Source organism: Mustela nigripes, chromosome 14 (genome assembly GCF_022355385.1).
Source record: "Mustela nigripes isolate SB6536 chromosome 14, MUSNIG.SB6536, whole genome shotgun sequence".
Classification (NCBI taxonomy): domain Eukaryota; kingdom Metazoa; phylum Chordata; class Mammalia; order Carnivora; family Mustelidae; genus Mustela; species Mustela nigripes.
This window is the reverse complement of record NC_081570.1, coordinates 14,572,745-14,586,707: the sequence shown is the minus strand read 5'-3', so window position 1 is coordinate 14,586,707 and position 13,963 is coordinate 14,572,745. Positions and strand designations below refer to the sequence as shown.

Below are 13,963 nucleotides of genomic sequence, written 5' to 3'. Positions count from 1 at the left end.
AGAGAGGAGGAAGCAGGCTCCCTGCGGAGCAGAGAGCCCGATGTGGGGCTTGATCCCAGGACCCTGGGATCACGACCTGAGCCGAAGGCAGAGGCTTTAACCCACTGAGCCACCGAGGCGCCCCTCTCCTCTAATTTTTAAGCCTCTCTGTGAACAAAGCAACCACATTCCAAAATAAGTTCTTCCTTGCTGAAGATTTTCATTGTCTTTTTGACATTCTAGAATGTTCTACCCTACCACTATCCTCCAAACATCTGTGCTGCCAGGCAGCTCAGACTTCCTAGTACTCACCCAAATACTATAAAACTCCCTTTGTCATGATGATGGTATTGGTCACATTGTGGGTACCATTTATTGGGCATTGCTGTGTAGCCGGTGCTGGTGCTGGGTACTCCCTCAGTGAGTGAGGACGTGCTGAGTCCTCACATTGCCATGGTGCACACTGAGGCTTGGAGAGCTTCCGGCGGCTGAGCTAGGGAGAGGATGTCCTCTTTCAGCAAAGGGAATGCGTCTCCAGCCCAGGACACAGAGACAAAGAAGTGAGTGGTTGTAGCGCCCATGAGCTGGGAGCCCTGAGGAGGCCTGTGGGGCTGTAGTCCACGCTGGCAGACCCAGAGGAGAGCGAAGGGCAGGTTCTAGCATATTCTGTCCTTCAGAGTGTTCCTCTAGTCCAGTTTGAATGTTAGGCCATCAGGTGGTTTTATTTAGTCTGATGATCATCCTCAGTGTTGCTTTAGCTCCCATGGAGCTAGCATTTCCTGTGGACGAGAGCTCGGAGCAGGGGTGCCATGTTGAGGTCCCCGCTCTGGGTCTCGGGGGTGAAGTCTGCTTGCTGAGCGGGAGCTCTCGGCCTCGGAGGCCATAAGACCCACAGGGAAGTCACCTTCTGTGTGAAGAGCAGCCCAAAGGCAGCTGAAGGCCGGGGAGGTCAGAGAATAGAGAGCTCCTGGTGCTGGTCAGGGGAGACTTCCTGGAAGAGGAGGCAGGAGAGGGGTCTGAGTTCTGACAGAGGAGAGGGCAGAGATGGAGGCCAGTATTTGGGGGTCTGGGAGGCTCTGGCTCTTAAACCTGCCCCTTAGAGACCTTGTTCTTGGGGCCGGACCCCAGGGGGTCACCCGTCGTCCTCTGTCAGATGCTGAAAGGAATTTCCATTTGCAGAGGCTGTCCTCAAGGCGGAGGTCCTCAAGGCGGAGGTCCTCAAGGCGCAGGGCACGTCCAGGGCGGAGTCTGTCAGCTGGCCGGAGCCCTCCCCTGCATTCCACTGCGAGCTGGCCACGAAGCCTGAGATCCACTCCATGCCATGTGCTCTGCCTGGCGAGGATGTCTCCAAGACTGAGGTTTCTCCAGCATTCGAGGAGCTGCCCACGGCGGAGACCTCCAAGTCTGAGGCGTCTCTGGGATCCGATGAGTCTTCCATGCTCGAGGACACCTCCATGTCCGAGGCCTGCCCGGCGCCCCAGGAGCCTTCCAATGTGGAGTTCTCCGCGCCTGAGACGGAGGCCGTGGGCAGCTCCCTCCCGGACCACGACCTCAGCTGGGAGGCCGCCGGAGCCCCACGGTGGGCCGGGTCGGTCCCCGAGGACGAGCAGCCACAGCTGGCGGCGCTGGGTCTGCTCCCCAGCCTGCATGACCCATTCGCCGAGGTGGAAGCCAAGCTGGCCAGGCTCTCCTCCGCCATGGGGGGCACTGAGGCACCCCAGGCGGCCACCCCCAGGCTCCCCACACAGGTAGCTGATGTCACACGGGATGTCGTGCAGAAAGGCGGCAGGCAGAGCTCGGCGGAGGTGGGGTGGGGTGGGGTAGGCACGCAGGTCGCTGGGGCAGGTGCTGGTGGTCCGGTCCGGTCCGTGTGGCGGCTCCGGCTTGGTGGCCGCAGAAGCCTTGTCTCGGCTCATCGGTGGGAAAGTAGGGATGGAGACAGGAGGCTTTGCCGGGTGGACACCTGTTCTGCCGATGGAGGGACACCCACTTGGGGGGTTTGCTGAGTTGTCGTGGTTACACTAGCTTCTAGGCCCCAAAGGAAGGAGCCAGAGGAGGCTGGAGGCTGCGGGAAGGCTGCCACCTTTTAGGGACGCCCCCACTGCACCCCCCGGGTCCGGCAGGGCTTGCCCTGCCATCCTGCTGCTTTGCTGGGTGCCTCTCCCCTTTCCACTCTCTCTCCTGGTTTAAATTCCCTTTCCCTTCTCTCTCTTGTGTTCCTTTTCCTTTGCTTTGCTTTCCTTTCCTGTGTGTGTGTAAAGAGCACAGGCCTTTGAGCCGGACAGACCCGGGTTAAACCCCGGCGCAACTACCCACAGAACTGTGTGACCTCGAGCAGTCAGCTTTCTGGGCCTCGGTTTCCTCTTCCCTAAAATGGGGGTGCTGATGCGTGCTTTATCTCAGGTGCTGCAGCTGATGCTCCCGGAGCTCACTCCCTCCCACGTTCTCTCTTCCCTGCTCTCTCCTCCCCTCGCCCCTGCTCCCAGCGGTGACAGGCAGCAGGAGGTGGTGGCTTGGTGAGGCGCCCGGGCTGGGGCGTGGGGCACTGAAGCGGGGAGGTCAGGGAGTGGAAGATGATTCTGGCCCACTGTCCCTCTCCCTCCCCGACCTGCCAGCACCCCTCCCTGACGGATCTGCCGGGGCCTAGGTCTGAAGCTGAGGCAGCGGACTTCCTCCTGCCCGGGACTGTGAGTTCCCCCCCCCGGGTCCAGACCCTCAGGTTGGAGGAGGAGTCCCAGGAGCCTGGGTCTTCCTGTGGCACTCTGGACCTCAGTGTCCTCATCCCCAAGACAGAGGCTGTGAACCCAGCCCACCCCCAGCTTATTGGAACTGGCCCGTCACAAAGCAGGCCTACCTCTTATTATTGCTATGACTAAGAGGCCACTGCTCGGCAACTCTTAGTCTTTGCTTGGCCTTGGCAGCCTGTCTAGAGCATGGAGGCCCTGTGTGTGCTGAGGGCGAGGGCTGCTGGGCGGGGGCAGGGGTCCCAAGGCACTGGCAGGGAACTGCCTGGGTCCCGTGTTGAACACGGCTGCTCTCAGAGCCCTCCCTTCTCTCTTCTGCTTAAGAAAGCACAAGAGGCCATGGAGAATGAGAGCAAGGCTTTACATCTACGCACATGTGCGGAGAGAGAAAATTATCTTTCAGCCTCTGGACTGGATCACTGGGTAGGAGCTGGCATACTTGAGGTTCTCAGTAGAGGGGAGATGGGGTGGCCTGGGGCACCCTGGCTGTAAGGTGACATTGAGAGGGGACACAAGCAGGAAGAAGGGGCCAGAGCAGAGCATCAGGCCAGGGGATGGCATGTGCCAAAGTCCTGTGGCCGGAAGAGCTCGACTTTCTCAGCAATAGAAAAACCAGAGGCCAGAGAGGCAGCTGGGTGGACGCGGTGGGGGAGGGGGAAGGCAGGGAGAGGCACAGAGGGCACAAAGGCCATGGGAGAAGCTGGATTTTACTGCCAGGGTGCTGGGAATCTGTGCAGGGTTCTCACCGGGAAAGGGCTGTCATGCATTTGTATTTGGAGAAAATTGGCCCAGCTGCTGTGGGGAGGCTGAGTCCCCAGGGGCAGGAGGGGTGGAGGAAATGGTCGGGTAGGAACCTGACCAGGTACTGGGTGGCTCTGAGCCCGAAGTGACCCATCCTGGGCCATGAGGGACCCTGCTGCTGCCATCTGGGACTGAAGCCGCAGAGTGTGTGTCCAGGGTTTGGCCTCTCTGCCTCCATCTTGGTTTCTGTTTGTGCTCAGGAGGTTGACCTGGGCCCAGAAGTGGCCGAGGAGGTGGTGCCGGCAGCAGAACCTGGCGTCGGGGCTGAGACTGAGGCCCAGATGGCCTTGGAGGCTCAGCCTCAGCCCTTGCTGGCCACGACCACTGTGAGAAGGGACAGTGTGGAGGTGGCGGTGCTGACCGACGACCTGCTGCCTGTCGTGGACCAGCAGCAGGTGCTTGCCCGGTAAGTGCTGGGGCGTGGGGCTGGTAGGGCCCCATGGCAGGACAGGGAGGGGCTGTGGCCAGGCCTGGGGATGGAAGCGCCTGGAGAGCTGAGGCTCCACTCCACTCCCCTGCCTGATGAGGCTGGAGAGGCCCCGGTCCTCTCTCTAGGAGCAAGGGACAAGGATGGTGCCATCAGCCGGGCAGGCAGTGCTCTGCCCGGGGAACCTTACAGGTGCCACCAGACTCCCTCAGGCACCTGCTGGGGCATAGGTGCTCCAGGAGAAAGGGAAGGGACTGTCGCCTGCCTGGCATTCTCAGGAATCCCAGGGTGGCGTGATGCAGGCTTTTCTCAGCTCCCAGTGTGCCCTCCTGATGTGAGACCTGCTCACCCTGGGGACAAGCCACCCTGATCACCCTCAGAGGCTGCCCATCTGGGGAGCTGGGCTGTCTTCACTCCGTGTCAGCCACTTAACATTTCTGAGCCTTGGTTCTCACTTCTGTAAATGAGAATAACATCAGGGTCACCATGGTCCGTGATGGTCAGCCCCATGGCCAGGGTTCAGCCTCCTCTTAGCAGTGGCAAACTCAGTCCTACGGTCCATGGTTCAAACGTGAACCAAGCAGAGACTGCACGCTGGGAACCAGGACACAGGATGAATGAGCTGCCACCTTGGCTTGCAGGGAGCCCATGGTTCAGGGGGACCAGGTACCCAGGCCCAGGGAGGACCAGCTTCTGTAGTGTGAGAAGCCAGTGGGTTGTGCAGTCCACTGTCTGGACTCCCATCCACCTTCACCACTACCTCTGCCACCGGAGCCAACGTTAAACCTCCCTGTGCCTTAGCTTCTCATCTACAAAATGGGTGATAATAAGAACTCCAGTTTGAGAAGCTCATCATGAGGGTCAAAGGATTCTGCGCCTGTCAAGCGTCAAACCTGGAAAAAACTCTCCACGTCCATGGCCGTGGTCTGGGTGTGGTCCGGAATGTGGTCCGGGAAGCCTTCACAGAAGCTTTTGTTTTCTGTTTCTTAGAGTAGCTTTGCTACTCTAGCAAACCTGAATGGGGTTTGAAGGCCAGAAGCCTCAGGAAGGCATCGAGTTACAGGGTGCCCCAAAAGTGTGGCACGGGGGAGCAGCCTGGCTATTTGGAGAATGCACAGTGGGGAAACCTGGAGCAAGCTGGTTGGGGGGCTGCAGAGGGAGACGATGAACACTGCTCAGCCTGGGCTGCTCTGGTCCCGTGGGGTGCCAGGGAGCACGGCTGCCAGCTTGTGCACTGTGGGGACCCTGGGCTCTGGGAGGCCCGGGGCAGGTGGTAGGTGGGTCAGCTGTGGCCTGCGGGGAGATGCTCGCCATCCTCTTGGGCGCACAGCCTGGGTGACTCTGCTTGGAACCCGCGGGGTCTGACCCCAGCCAGAGGCTCTGCCTCTCTGAGCCCGAGCCCGTGTCCATGAAGGGTGGTTTCGAGGACCCCACAATGTCCCACTGGACAGCGAGCGCCCGGTGGCGGCCCCGCCCCACTGACCCGCGCCTTCCTCTCCCCACCGGCAGTTTGCAGCTGCTGGAGCAGCAGGTGGTAGGGGGAGAGCAGGCCAAGAACAAGGACCTGAAGGAGAAGCACAAACGCCGGAAGCGGTACGCGGATGAGCGCAAGAAGCAGCTGGTGGCGGCCCTGCAGAACTCGGACGAGGATGGCGGCGACTGGGTGCTGCTCAACGTCTACGACTCGATCCAGGAGGAGGTGCGGGCCAAAAGCAAGCTGCTGGAGAGGATGCAGCGGAAGGTGAGGCCCCGGCGCACGCCCCGCTGGCCCCAGCCGCCACCCGTAATTCCTCATATGGGCATTTATCGGGTGCCTGCTGTATGCGTCGCCCGCCCTGGAGGCCGTCCCGTGACCGAAGTGTGTCTGCTGTGCTGGGCGAGTGTGTGCAACAAAGGGACAGCAGAGAAACAAGCTGGCTAGGGCTGGACTGTGATCCTGCCGTGAAGGGAGCTCGGGGGGGAGGGTGGTGATGTAGGAAAGACATCAGGGTTCAAAGCCGATGGCCAAGAAGAATTCTTGAGACGTCTTTGGTGCAGAAAGGTGGCCTTATCAGAGCACGGGGACAGGACCTGTGGGCAGAAAGAGCTGCACCGGGGCCATGGGGAGTGGCCCGCTGGGATAGCGTGAGCCTCTGAGGAATTTTGGAAGGAAGGTTCCAGGACCTTGAGGGGGCTAGCTATTGTTGGGGAAAGGTCATTCATGACCGTCTAGTAACACCCGAGTCATGGACCCTTCAGGTGTGTATCGGTGGGACATAGGCTTGGGGGACGGTTGCCAGCATGTATCTTGGCGGGTAGAGATAAAGGAACTTTCCAAAGGAATTTTTATATGTTAAAGTAGGTTTCCTGGCAGGGGTCGGGGGTGGGGGTCAGGCTAGGATCGCCTCTCGCCCTTAAACAAAGTGTCAACATCAAGGCATAGTCCCTCTGCCTGTTTCAAGGACATGTCCATGGGCTGTAGGCAGTAAGGAAATTTAGTCATTTTTCTCCTGCCTTTGTTTTCCACATCAGGTGGCTTTATTTTGATTTTTTCTTGGATTGAGGTACACATATGCAAATCACAAGTATGCAGCTTAGCTCATTTCTGCAAAGTGAACGCACCCATAGAACCAGCATCTGCATTGGGGAACTGAGCATTAGCAGAACCCTAGAAGTTCCCGGGGGCCACCCTGGGTGGGGGGCAGGGACATTCTCTGGAGCTGGTGGCTTCTGAGGGGGGACCTGAACCTTAGGAAAGGTGGGGCCAGGTTGTACCGCAAGGCAGAGCCTTCCACGCTGGGGGAGGGATCAGTGCCCAATATGAGTTTAGTGGCTCCAGGAGGAGAAGGAAGGTAAATATGACTGAGCACGGGGAGTGAGGACAGCAGGGCAGGAGCTTCTGCATGCTTCCCTCGACACATCCCCAGGAGCTCTGGCCCCTGACTTGTCCCCCTTGGCCAACGGACCAACCACAGGGCACCTCTCCTCCCCAGCAGACACTTTCACCCAAAGACCTCGCCAAAAGCAGAAGCTGATGCTTTCCCCCTCTTTGAACGTCTGTAGTGTTTACATTTTCTTGGTTATTTTCATGCTTTTTCTTAATACCCTTTTTATGTTTTCAGCCACGTTTGTTCTTCCTGGGTTATCTTGTAATCTCATCTATGCACCTAAGTTTTGAAAAAGTCTTTCTGGAGTTCGGTTAAACATCCCGTTTTATACCTTTTTTGTTTCTGCCCGTTTCCACTTTAAGGTTTCTGGATTGCTGATTTGAAATGTTCATGTGTGTGAACTGAAGGAAATTTTATGCACATTGGGATGTTGGGTTATATTTTGGTTCTATGTGCTCATGGTTTGGGGGGATTTTCTTCTGAAATGCTTTGATTTTCATTTCCTCTTTCTTCAAACAGCAGCTTTGATTAGCTACTTCTGCTCTTTTCTGTGTATTTTGCAGTGTCTTGTTTTTCTGCAGTTTCAGGACCAGCTGAAAGCAGAGGTGAGGGTTTGGGCAGCTGGCTGGGTTTGCTCAGTCGACAGCACACTCTTCTGTTCCTGTAGTGAAGTGCAGTATTAAATAGACTGTCCCCTATTGCTGTGGGAGTTAGCTGTCACCACAGATAGAGTTGCCTAAAAGAAACACAAACTTACTTTCTTACAGTTCTCTGGGTCACGGTCCAGCTCTAGCATGACTTACTTCTCTGCTTCGAATTCCATATGGCTGGGACCAAGGTGTGGGCAGGGCTGGTTTTCCTCAGAGGCTCTAAGGAAGAATCCGTTTCCAGGGTCAGTCAGGTTGTTGACAGGACTCAGGCCGATGCGGCTGTAGGACTGAGGATCCCATGTCCTTGCTGGCTGTCCACTGGGGGTCATTCTGTTTCTAGAGGCCGCCTGCCTCCTGGCCCCCTCAGAGACTGCTGGGGCCGGCCCCTCCTAGGCTTCAGCTCTCTGACTCTCCTTCATCTAAAGCATCACTTCTCCTTTGCCTGGTTCTCTACACCCCTTGGTCACACCACGTGTTTACACTAGGCTCACCAGGTGATCCAGGATAATCTCCCTGTTTTTTTTTTTTTTTTTTAAGATTTTATTTATTTATTTGACAGAGAGATCACAAGTACACAGAGAGGCAGGCAGAGAAAGAGAGAGAGAGAGGGAAGCAGGCTCCCTGCTGAACAGAGAGCCCATGCAGGACTCGATCCCAGGACCCTGAGATCATGACCTGAGCCGAAGGCAGCAGCTTAACCCACTGAGCCACCCAGGCGCCCCTAATCTCCCTGTTTTATTTATTTTATTTATTTATTTTTAAAGATTTTATTTATTTATTTGACAGAGAGAAATCACAAGTAGTCGGAGAGGCAGGCAGAGAGAGAGGGGGAAGCAGGCTCCCTGCTGAGCAGAGAGCCTGATGCGGGACTCGATCCCAGGACCCTGAGATCGTGACCTGAGCCGAAGGCAGCGGCTTAACCCACTGCCCTAATCTCCCTGTTTTAAAGTCAACAGATTAATAACCTTAATTCCATTTGCAAAGTCCTTTTTGCTGTGGAAGAGGAACATAGTTACAGGCACGTCCTAAGGGGTGGAAATCACAGGGGTCGAGACTTTGCCTTCCAAATCTCGCTCTCATTTTTGGGTCCACTCTTTCTCTCTCAATCTCTCTTTTAGTGGGAGGGGTCTCTTGTTTCTGCAGACTTTTATTTTGCACCTCAAGGGGTCTTCCACTTCTAAACACCATCCAGAAGCAATGCCTTGCAGAGACTAACCCCTCGGTTTCTTCAGAGACTTGCAGAGACCGACCTGCATTCCAGTGCATTCTGGGTTTTGCAGTATCTGATCTATCCTCAGTATTTCCCTGCTCAAAGTAGGGCTTTCTCATTGGGGGAGTGATGTTATCTGCCTTCCAGTACTTTGCTGGGTGTTTTCCACTCCTCCCACTGTGGGGCAGGCCCACCAGCTCTTTGCTGGACTTTGGGCATTTTGGACCTGCTGGTGTAGGCTGGGCGGAGTGGGGTTTCATTTTCTTTCCCTGTTCTGTGTTGTTTCAGAGGGTCTCTGTGGAGAGATTCAGATTTAGTCAGCTTCCATCATCCCTAGGTACCCAGGACGTTGAGAGAGAGAGAGAGAGAGAGAGAGAGCGAGCACATAAGCAGGGAGGAGAAGCAGAGGGAGAGGGAGAAGCAGGCTCCCTGCTGAGCAGGGACCCCCCCCCCCCCATACTATGGGGCTTGATCCCAGGACCTGGAGATCATGACCTGAGCTGAAGGCAGAGGCTTAACCCACTGAGCCACCCAGGTGCCCCTAAAAAACATTTAAAAAAAATAATTGTGAAACAGAAGGAAACACTTCTTAACTTATTCTATGGGGCCCATATCACCTGATACCAAAACCATAGAAAGACATAACAAGAAAACTATAGACTAGTATTTCTTATGAATATAGACAGAAAATGCTCCACAAGATACTAGCAAACCAAATTATACATCATGCCAAAGTGTGATTTAGTCTAGGAATGCAAGGTTGGTTTAGTATCCCAAATCAATTAATGTAATATACTATATCAATAGAATAAAGGACAAAACCCACGTGGTCATCTTAATGATACAGAAAAAGTATATGAAAAAAATTTAACACCTATTATGGTAAAAACACTCAGGAAACTAGGAATAGAAGGGAACTAATTCATTCTGATAAAAGGCATCTATGAAATGTCCACAGGTAACATCATACTTAATGAGGAGAGATTGAAGGCTTTACCCCTAAGATTAGGAAGAAGACAAGGATGTCTGCTCTCACCACTTCTGTTCAACATTGGGCTGGAGGTTCTAGCTGGGGTAATAGGCAAGAAAGTGAAATAAAAGGCACTGAAATTGGAAAAGAATAGATAAAATTATTTCTATTTATAGATGACATGTAGAAAGTCCTAAGGAATCTGCCTAAAAAAAAAAAAACCCAAAAAACCCCCACAAAAAACCCTACCTACTAGGATCAATTAACAAGTTCAGCAAGGTTGAAGAATACAAGATCAATAAGCAAAAAGCAATTGTATTTCTACACACTTACAATGAATAATCTACAAATAAAATTAAGAAAACAATTCCATGGGGCACCTGGCTGGTTCAGTCCATAGAGTATGAGATTCTTGATCTCGGAGTCATGAGTTTAAACCTCCACATTGGATGTGGAGACTACTTAAATAAAAATACATAATATCCATAAACATTAAAAAAATAATAATTCCATGGGGCGCTGGGTGGCTCAGTCATTGGGTGTCTGCCTTCAGCTCAGATTATGATCCCAGGGTCCTGGAATCTACCCCAACATAGGGCTCCTTGCTCAGTGGGGAGCCTGCTTCTCCCTGTCCCTCTACTTGCTGCTCCCCCTGCTTGTGCATGCTCTCTCTCTCTCTCAAATAAATGAATAAAATCTTAAGAAAAAATAATAAATGTTTAAAAAATTTTTATTTATAATACATCAATAAAGAATAAAATACTTAGGAATAAATTTAACAAAAGAAGTATAAAGCTTATATTCCCCAAACTATAAAACCTTGTTGAAAGAAATTAAGAATAAAATAAATAAATGAAAAGACCCCATGTTCATGGATTGGAAGACTTAATAATGATTAGATGGGAATACTCTTCAAACTGTTCTACAGACTCAAGGCAATCACTATCAAAGTCCCAACTGACTTCTTTGCAATGATTGACATGCTGACCCTAAAGTTCATATAGAAATTCAAGAGACAGAATAGTCAAAACAATCTTGAAAAGAACAAAGTTGGAGGACTCACACTTCTTTATTTCAAAACATACTACACATTTACAGTAATCCAGACTGTGTGGTACTGGTATGAAGACAGGAATATAGATCAATGGAATGAACTAAGAGTCTGTAAATAACCTTCGTATTTATAGTCAGTTGATTTTCGACAAGGGTGCCAAGATTATTCAGTAAAGAAATTACAGTCTTTTCAACAGTTTGTGCTGGGACAACTAGATTCTTGCATGGCAAAGAATGAAGTTGGACCCCAACCTCACACCATATACACAGATTAATTAAAAAATGGATCAAGAAACTAAATGGGAGAGCTAAAACTATGAAACTCAAAAGTGTAAATCTTTGTTACCTTAAATTCAACACTGCTGGGGCACCTGGGTGGCTCAGTCAGTTAAGCAGCTGCCTTTGCCTCAGGTCATGATCCCAGGGTCCTGGGATGGAGCCCTGAGTCAGCCTTCCCGCTCAGTGGGGAGTCCGCTTCTCCCTCTCCCTCTGTGCACTTGCGCTCTCTCTTGCTCTTTCTCTCTCTCTCCCTCCCTCTCTCTCAAGTAAATAAATAAAATCTTAAAAAAAATAAATTAGACATTGCTTTCTTAGGTATGATACCAAAGCACAAACAACAAAGGGAAAAAAATAGATACATTGGACTTAATCAAAATTAAAACTTTTGTGCTTCAAAGGATACTATCAGGAAAGAGAAAATGCAGCCCATAGAATGAGAGAAAATATTTGCAAATAAGGTTCTTATATCCAGAATATATAAAGAATGCTTACAACTCAAGAATAAAAAGATAAATAATCCAAGTTAGAAATGGGCAAAGGATCTGAACAGGCATTTCTCCAAAGAAGATAAACAGATGGGCAATAAACACAAGAAACTCAGTGCTGAATGTCATTAGCCACCAGGGAAATGCAAACCTCCAATACAAAACTACCATCTATGGTGTAGAGCTACCCTCTCACACCCACGGGGGTTAGCCGTAATAGAACAGGTAGTAACAGACGTCAGCAAGGAGGTGGAGAAATGACCATCCTCATACATTGCTGGTGGGAATGTAAAATGGTGCAGCTGCTTTGGAAAATCGTCCGGCATTTCCTCAGTTGGTTGAACATAGTGTTACCCTGTGACCCAGCAGTTACAAGCAAGAGAAATGAAAATTTGGCCACAGAAAAACTTGTACACGAATGTTCATAGCAGCAATATTCATTCTAACCTCAAAGTAGAAACAATCATGAATGGGAAAATACAATATGGTATAGCCACATGATGGAATATTATTGGGCAGTAAAAAGGAATGAAATCCTGGGGCTCCTGGGTGGCTCCGTCATTGAAGCATCTGACTCTTGGTTTCAGCTCAGGTTGTGATCTCAGGGTCGTGAGATCGAGCCCCACTTCGGGCTCTGTGCTCAGCGGGGCATCTGCTTGAGAGTCTTTCTTTCTCACTCTGCCCCTCCCCCACTCTGTCTCTCTCAAATAAATAAGTAAATCTTTAAAAAAAAAGAAAAGGAAGTCCTGACACATGCTCCAACAGGGATGAACCTTGAAAACAGTGTTAAGTGCAAGAAGCCACACACAGAAGATCATATATTGTATATAACTTTGATATGAAATTTCTGGAATAAGCAAATCTAGACAGACAGGAAGTAGATTGGTGGTTGTGTAGGGCTGGGGGTTGGGGAGGAGTGGAGGATGAGTACCTGTGGGGTTGGGGTTCTTTTCTGGATCATGAGGTGTTCTAAACCTGACCATGCTGATGGCTGCACTACTTGGAATATACTAGAAACCATTGACCTGTACATGTTAAATGGGTGAGTTGTAGGACGTGAGAATTCTATCTCAATAAATCTGTTACAAAAGTCACTGTGAAGGATTCCAGATCTTTCCAGATGTACAAAAGCACATAAAGTTTTTACCCTTAATACCACGTATCCACCATCCAGCTTAAGGAATGGAGCATTATTAATTCCCCACCTGTGTCCTACCAGGTGGTGTCCATTCTTGCCTGGTTACATGTGATGAACTGAAAACATCCTTCTTTACTAACCAAACTGCACCTGCTCTTTGAGGAAACAGACTGTGCACCCAGGAGTCTTGGGGCTCAGGGACAGCAGGGTTATGGCTGCAGCTGGGAGTCACCTGTGCTTGGGGGGAATCTCCATTCAGGCAGCCCCGGGCAGGAGATCACAAAAGTCTGGAATCCATGGTCAAATCGGGGTGGCTCTGCCTCTTAAGTCTGATGTCTGTCACATCATAACTTGGCCATGGTCATGGGAGAGCCATCACTGCTGAGGCTGAGAGTTTATGCCTCCACTCCCCCCAGGAAAAGGATTTGTACAACTTTCTGACCTTTTAGGACATGGTAACCCCAGTGTTATGTGTGGCACTTTCTCGGAGGCTCCTGGATAAAATGTGTTTGTGCGGGATCATCCCGGGGGCCAGCAGGGGCTACTGATGAGTGAGTCCTTTTCCTGTTTCCTGCAGGGCTGTGGACACCGTAGGTGCTCATTTAGTGCCAGTGGACAGATGGACGGCGGACATGGGTGGATGGGCGGGTCAGCGCCCGGATGGCAAGTGGGCGGCTAGAGGCGCAGGCCGTGGGTGCTGCAGGTGGGCAGATGGCGACATGGCTCCGTGTCTTCCCTGCTCACCGCTCACCACCCCGCCCTCCCGCCCCCTTGCTTTCAGCTCCGGGCAGCAGAGGTGGAGATCAAAGACCTGCAGTCGGAGTTCCAGCTGGAGAAGATCGATTACTTGGCCACCATCCGCCGGCAGGAGCGCGACTCCATGCTCCTCCAGCAGCTCCTGGAGCAGGTGCAGCCCCTCATCCGCCGGGACTGTAACTACAGCAACTTGGAGAAGATAAGGCGTGAGGCCTGCTGGGACGAGGACAACGGCTTCTGGAAGATCCCCGAGCCCATCATCATAAAAACCAGCCTCCCAGTAGGTCAGGTGCTTGGCTGTCCCCTCGGCCCTCCTCCGCGCAGTGTGCCCTCCTGCGGGCTGACCCGCCAGGGCCGGGGCCCTGGGCTTGCTGGCTGTGGGTGCAGCAGCCACAGGGACCCTGGGGCTCCAAGACAGTGGGGACCCGGGGGAGAAGTGGTGTGCTCTGGAGTCAGACAGATGTGGGCTGGAATTCGTGCTCCACTGCTCCCTGAGTGGCCTCTTTGGGACTCAGTGTCCTCATCTGTGAAATGGGGATTCGTAACCGCACCTTCTGTAAAGATCGCTGGGTGGCTTGGCCTGTGTTCATGTGTGTGACGCCCT

The 13,963-nt window shown here is 52.3% G+C and overlaps 1 protein-coding gene across 7 annotated transcripts in view; it reads left to right on the top strand.

The window, feature by feature from the left end:
• KIF17 (kinesin family member 17) overlaps window positions 1–13,963 on the top strand; it is a 40,891-nt gene that overhangs the window by 22,948 nt on the left and 3,980 nt on the right. For 6 of the 7 annotated variants that reach the window (XM_059376485.1, XM_059376483.1, XM_059376484.1 and 3 more), the window contains exons 8-13: window positions 1,159–1,727; window positions 2,595–2,666; window positions 3,048–3,146; window positions 3,725–3,930; window positions 5,461–5,692; window positions 13,385–13,643. In XM_059376485.1, coding sequence (XP_059232468.1) covers window positions 1,159–1,727; window positions 2,595–2,666; window positions 3,048–3,146; window positions 3,725–3,930; window positions 5,461–5,692; window positions 13,385–13,643 — 1,437 coding nt within the window. The remainder of the gene's footprint in view (window positions 1–1,158; window positions 1,728–2,594; window positions 2,667–3,047; window positions 3,147–3,724; window positions 3,931–5,460; window positions 5,693–13,384; window positions 13,644–13,963) is intronic. The other variant, XM_059376487.1, reaches the window with a different exon arrangement.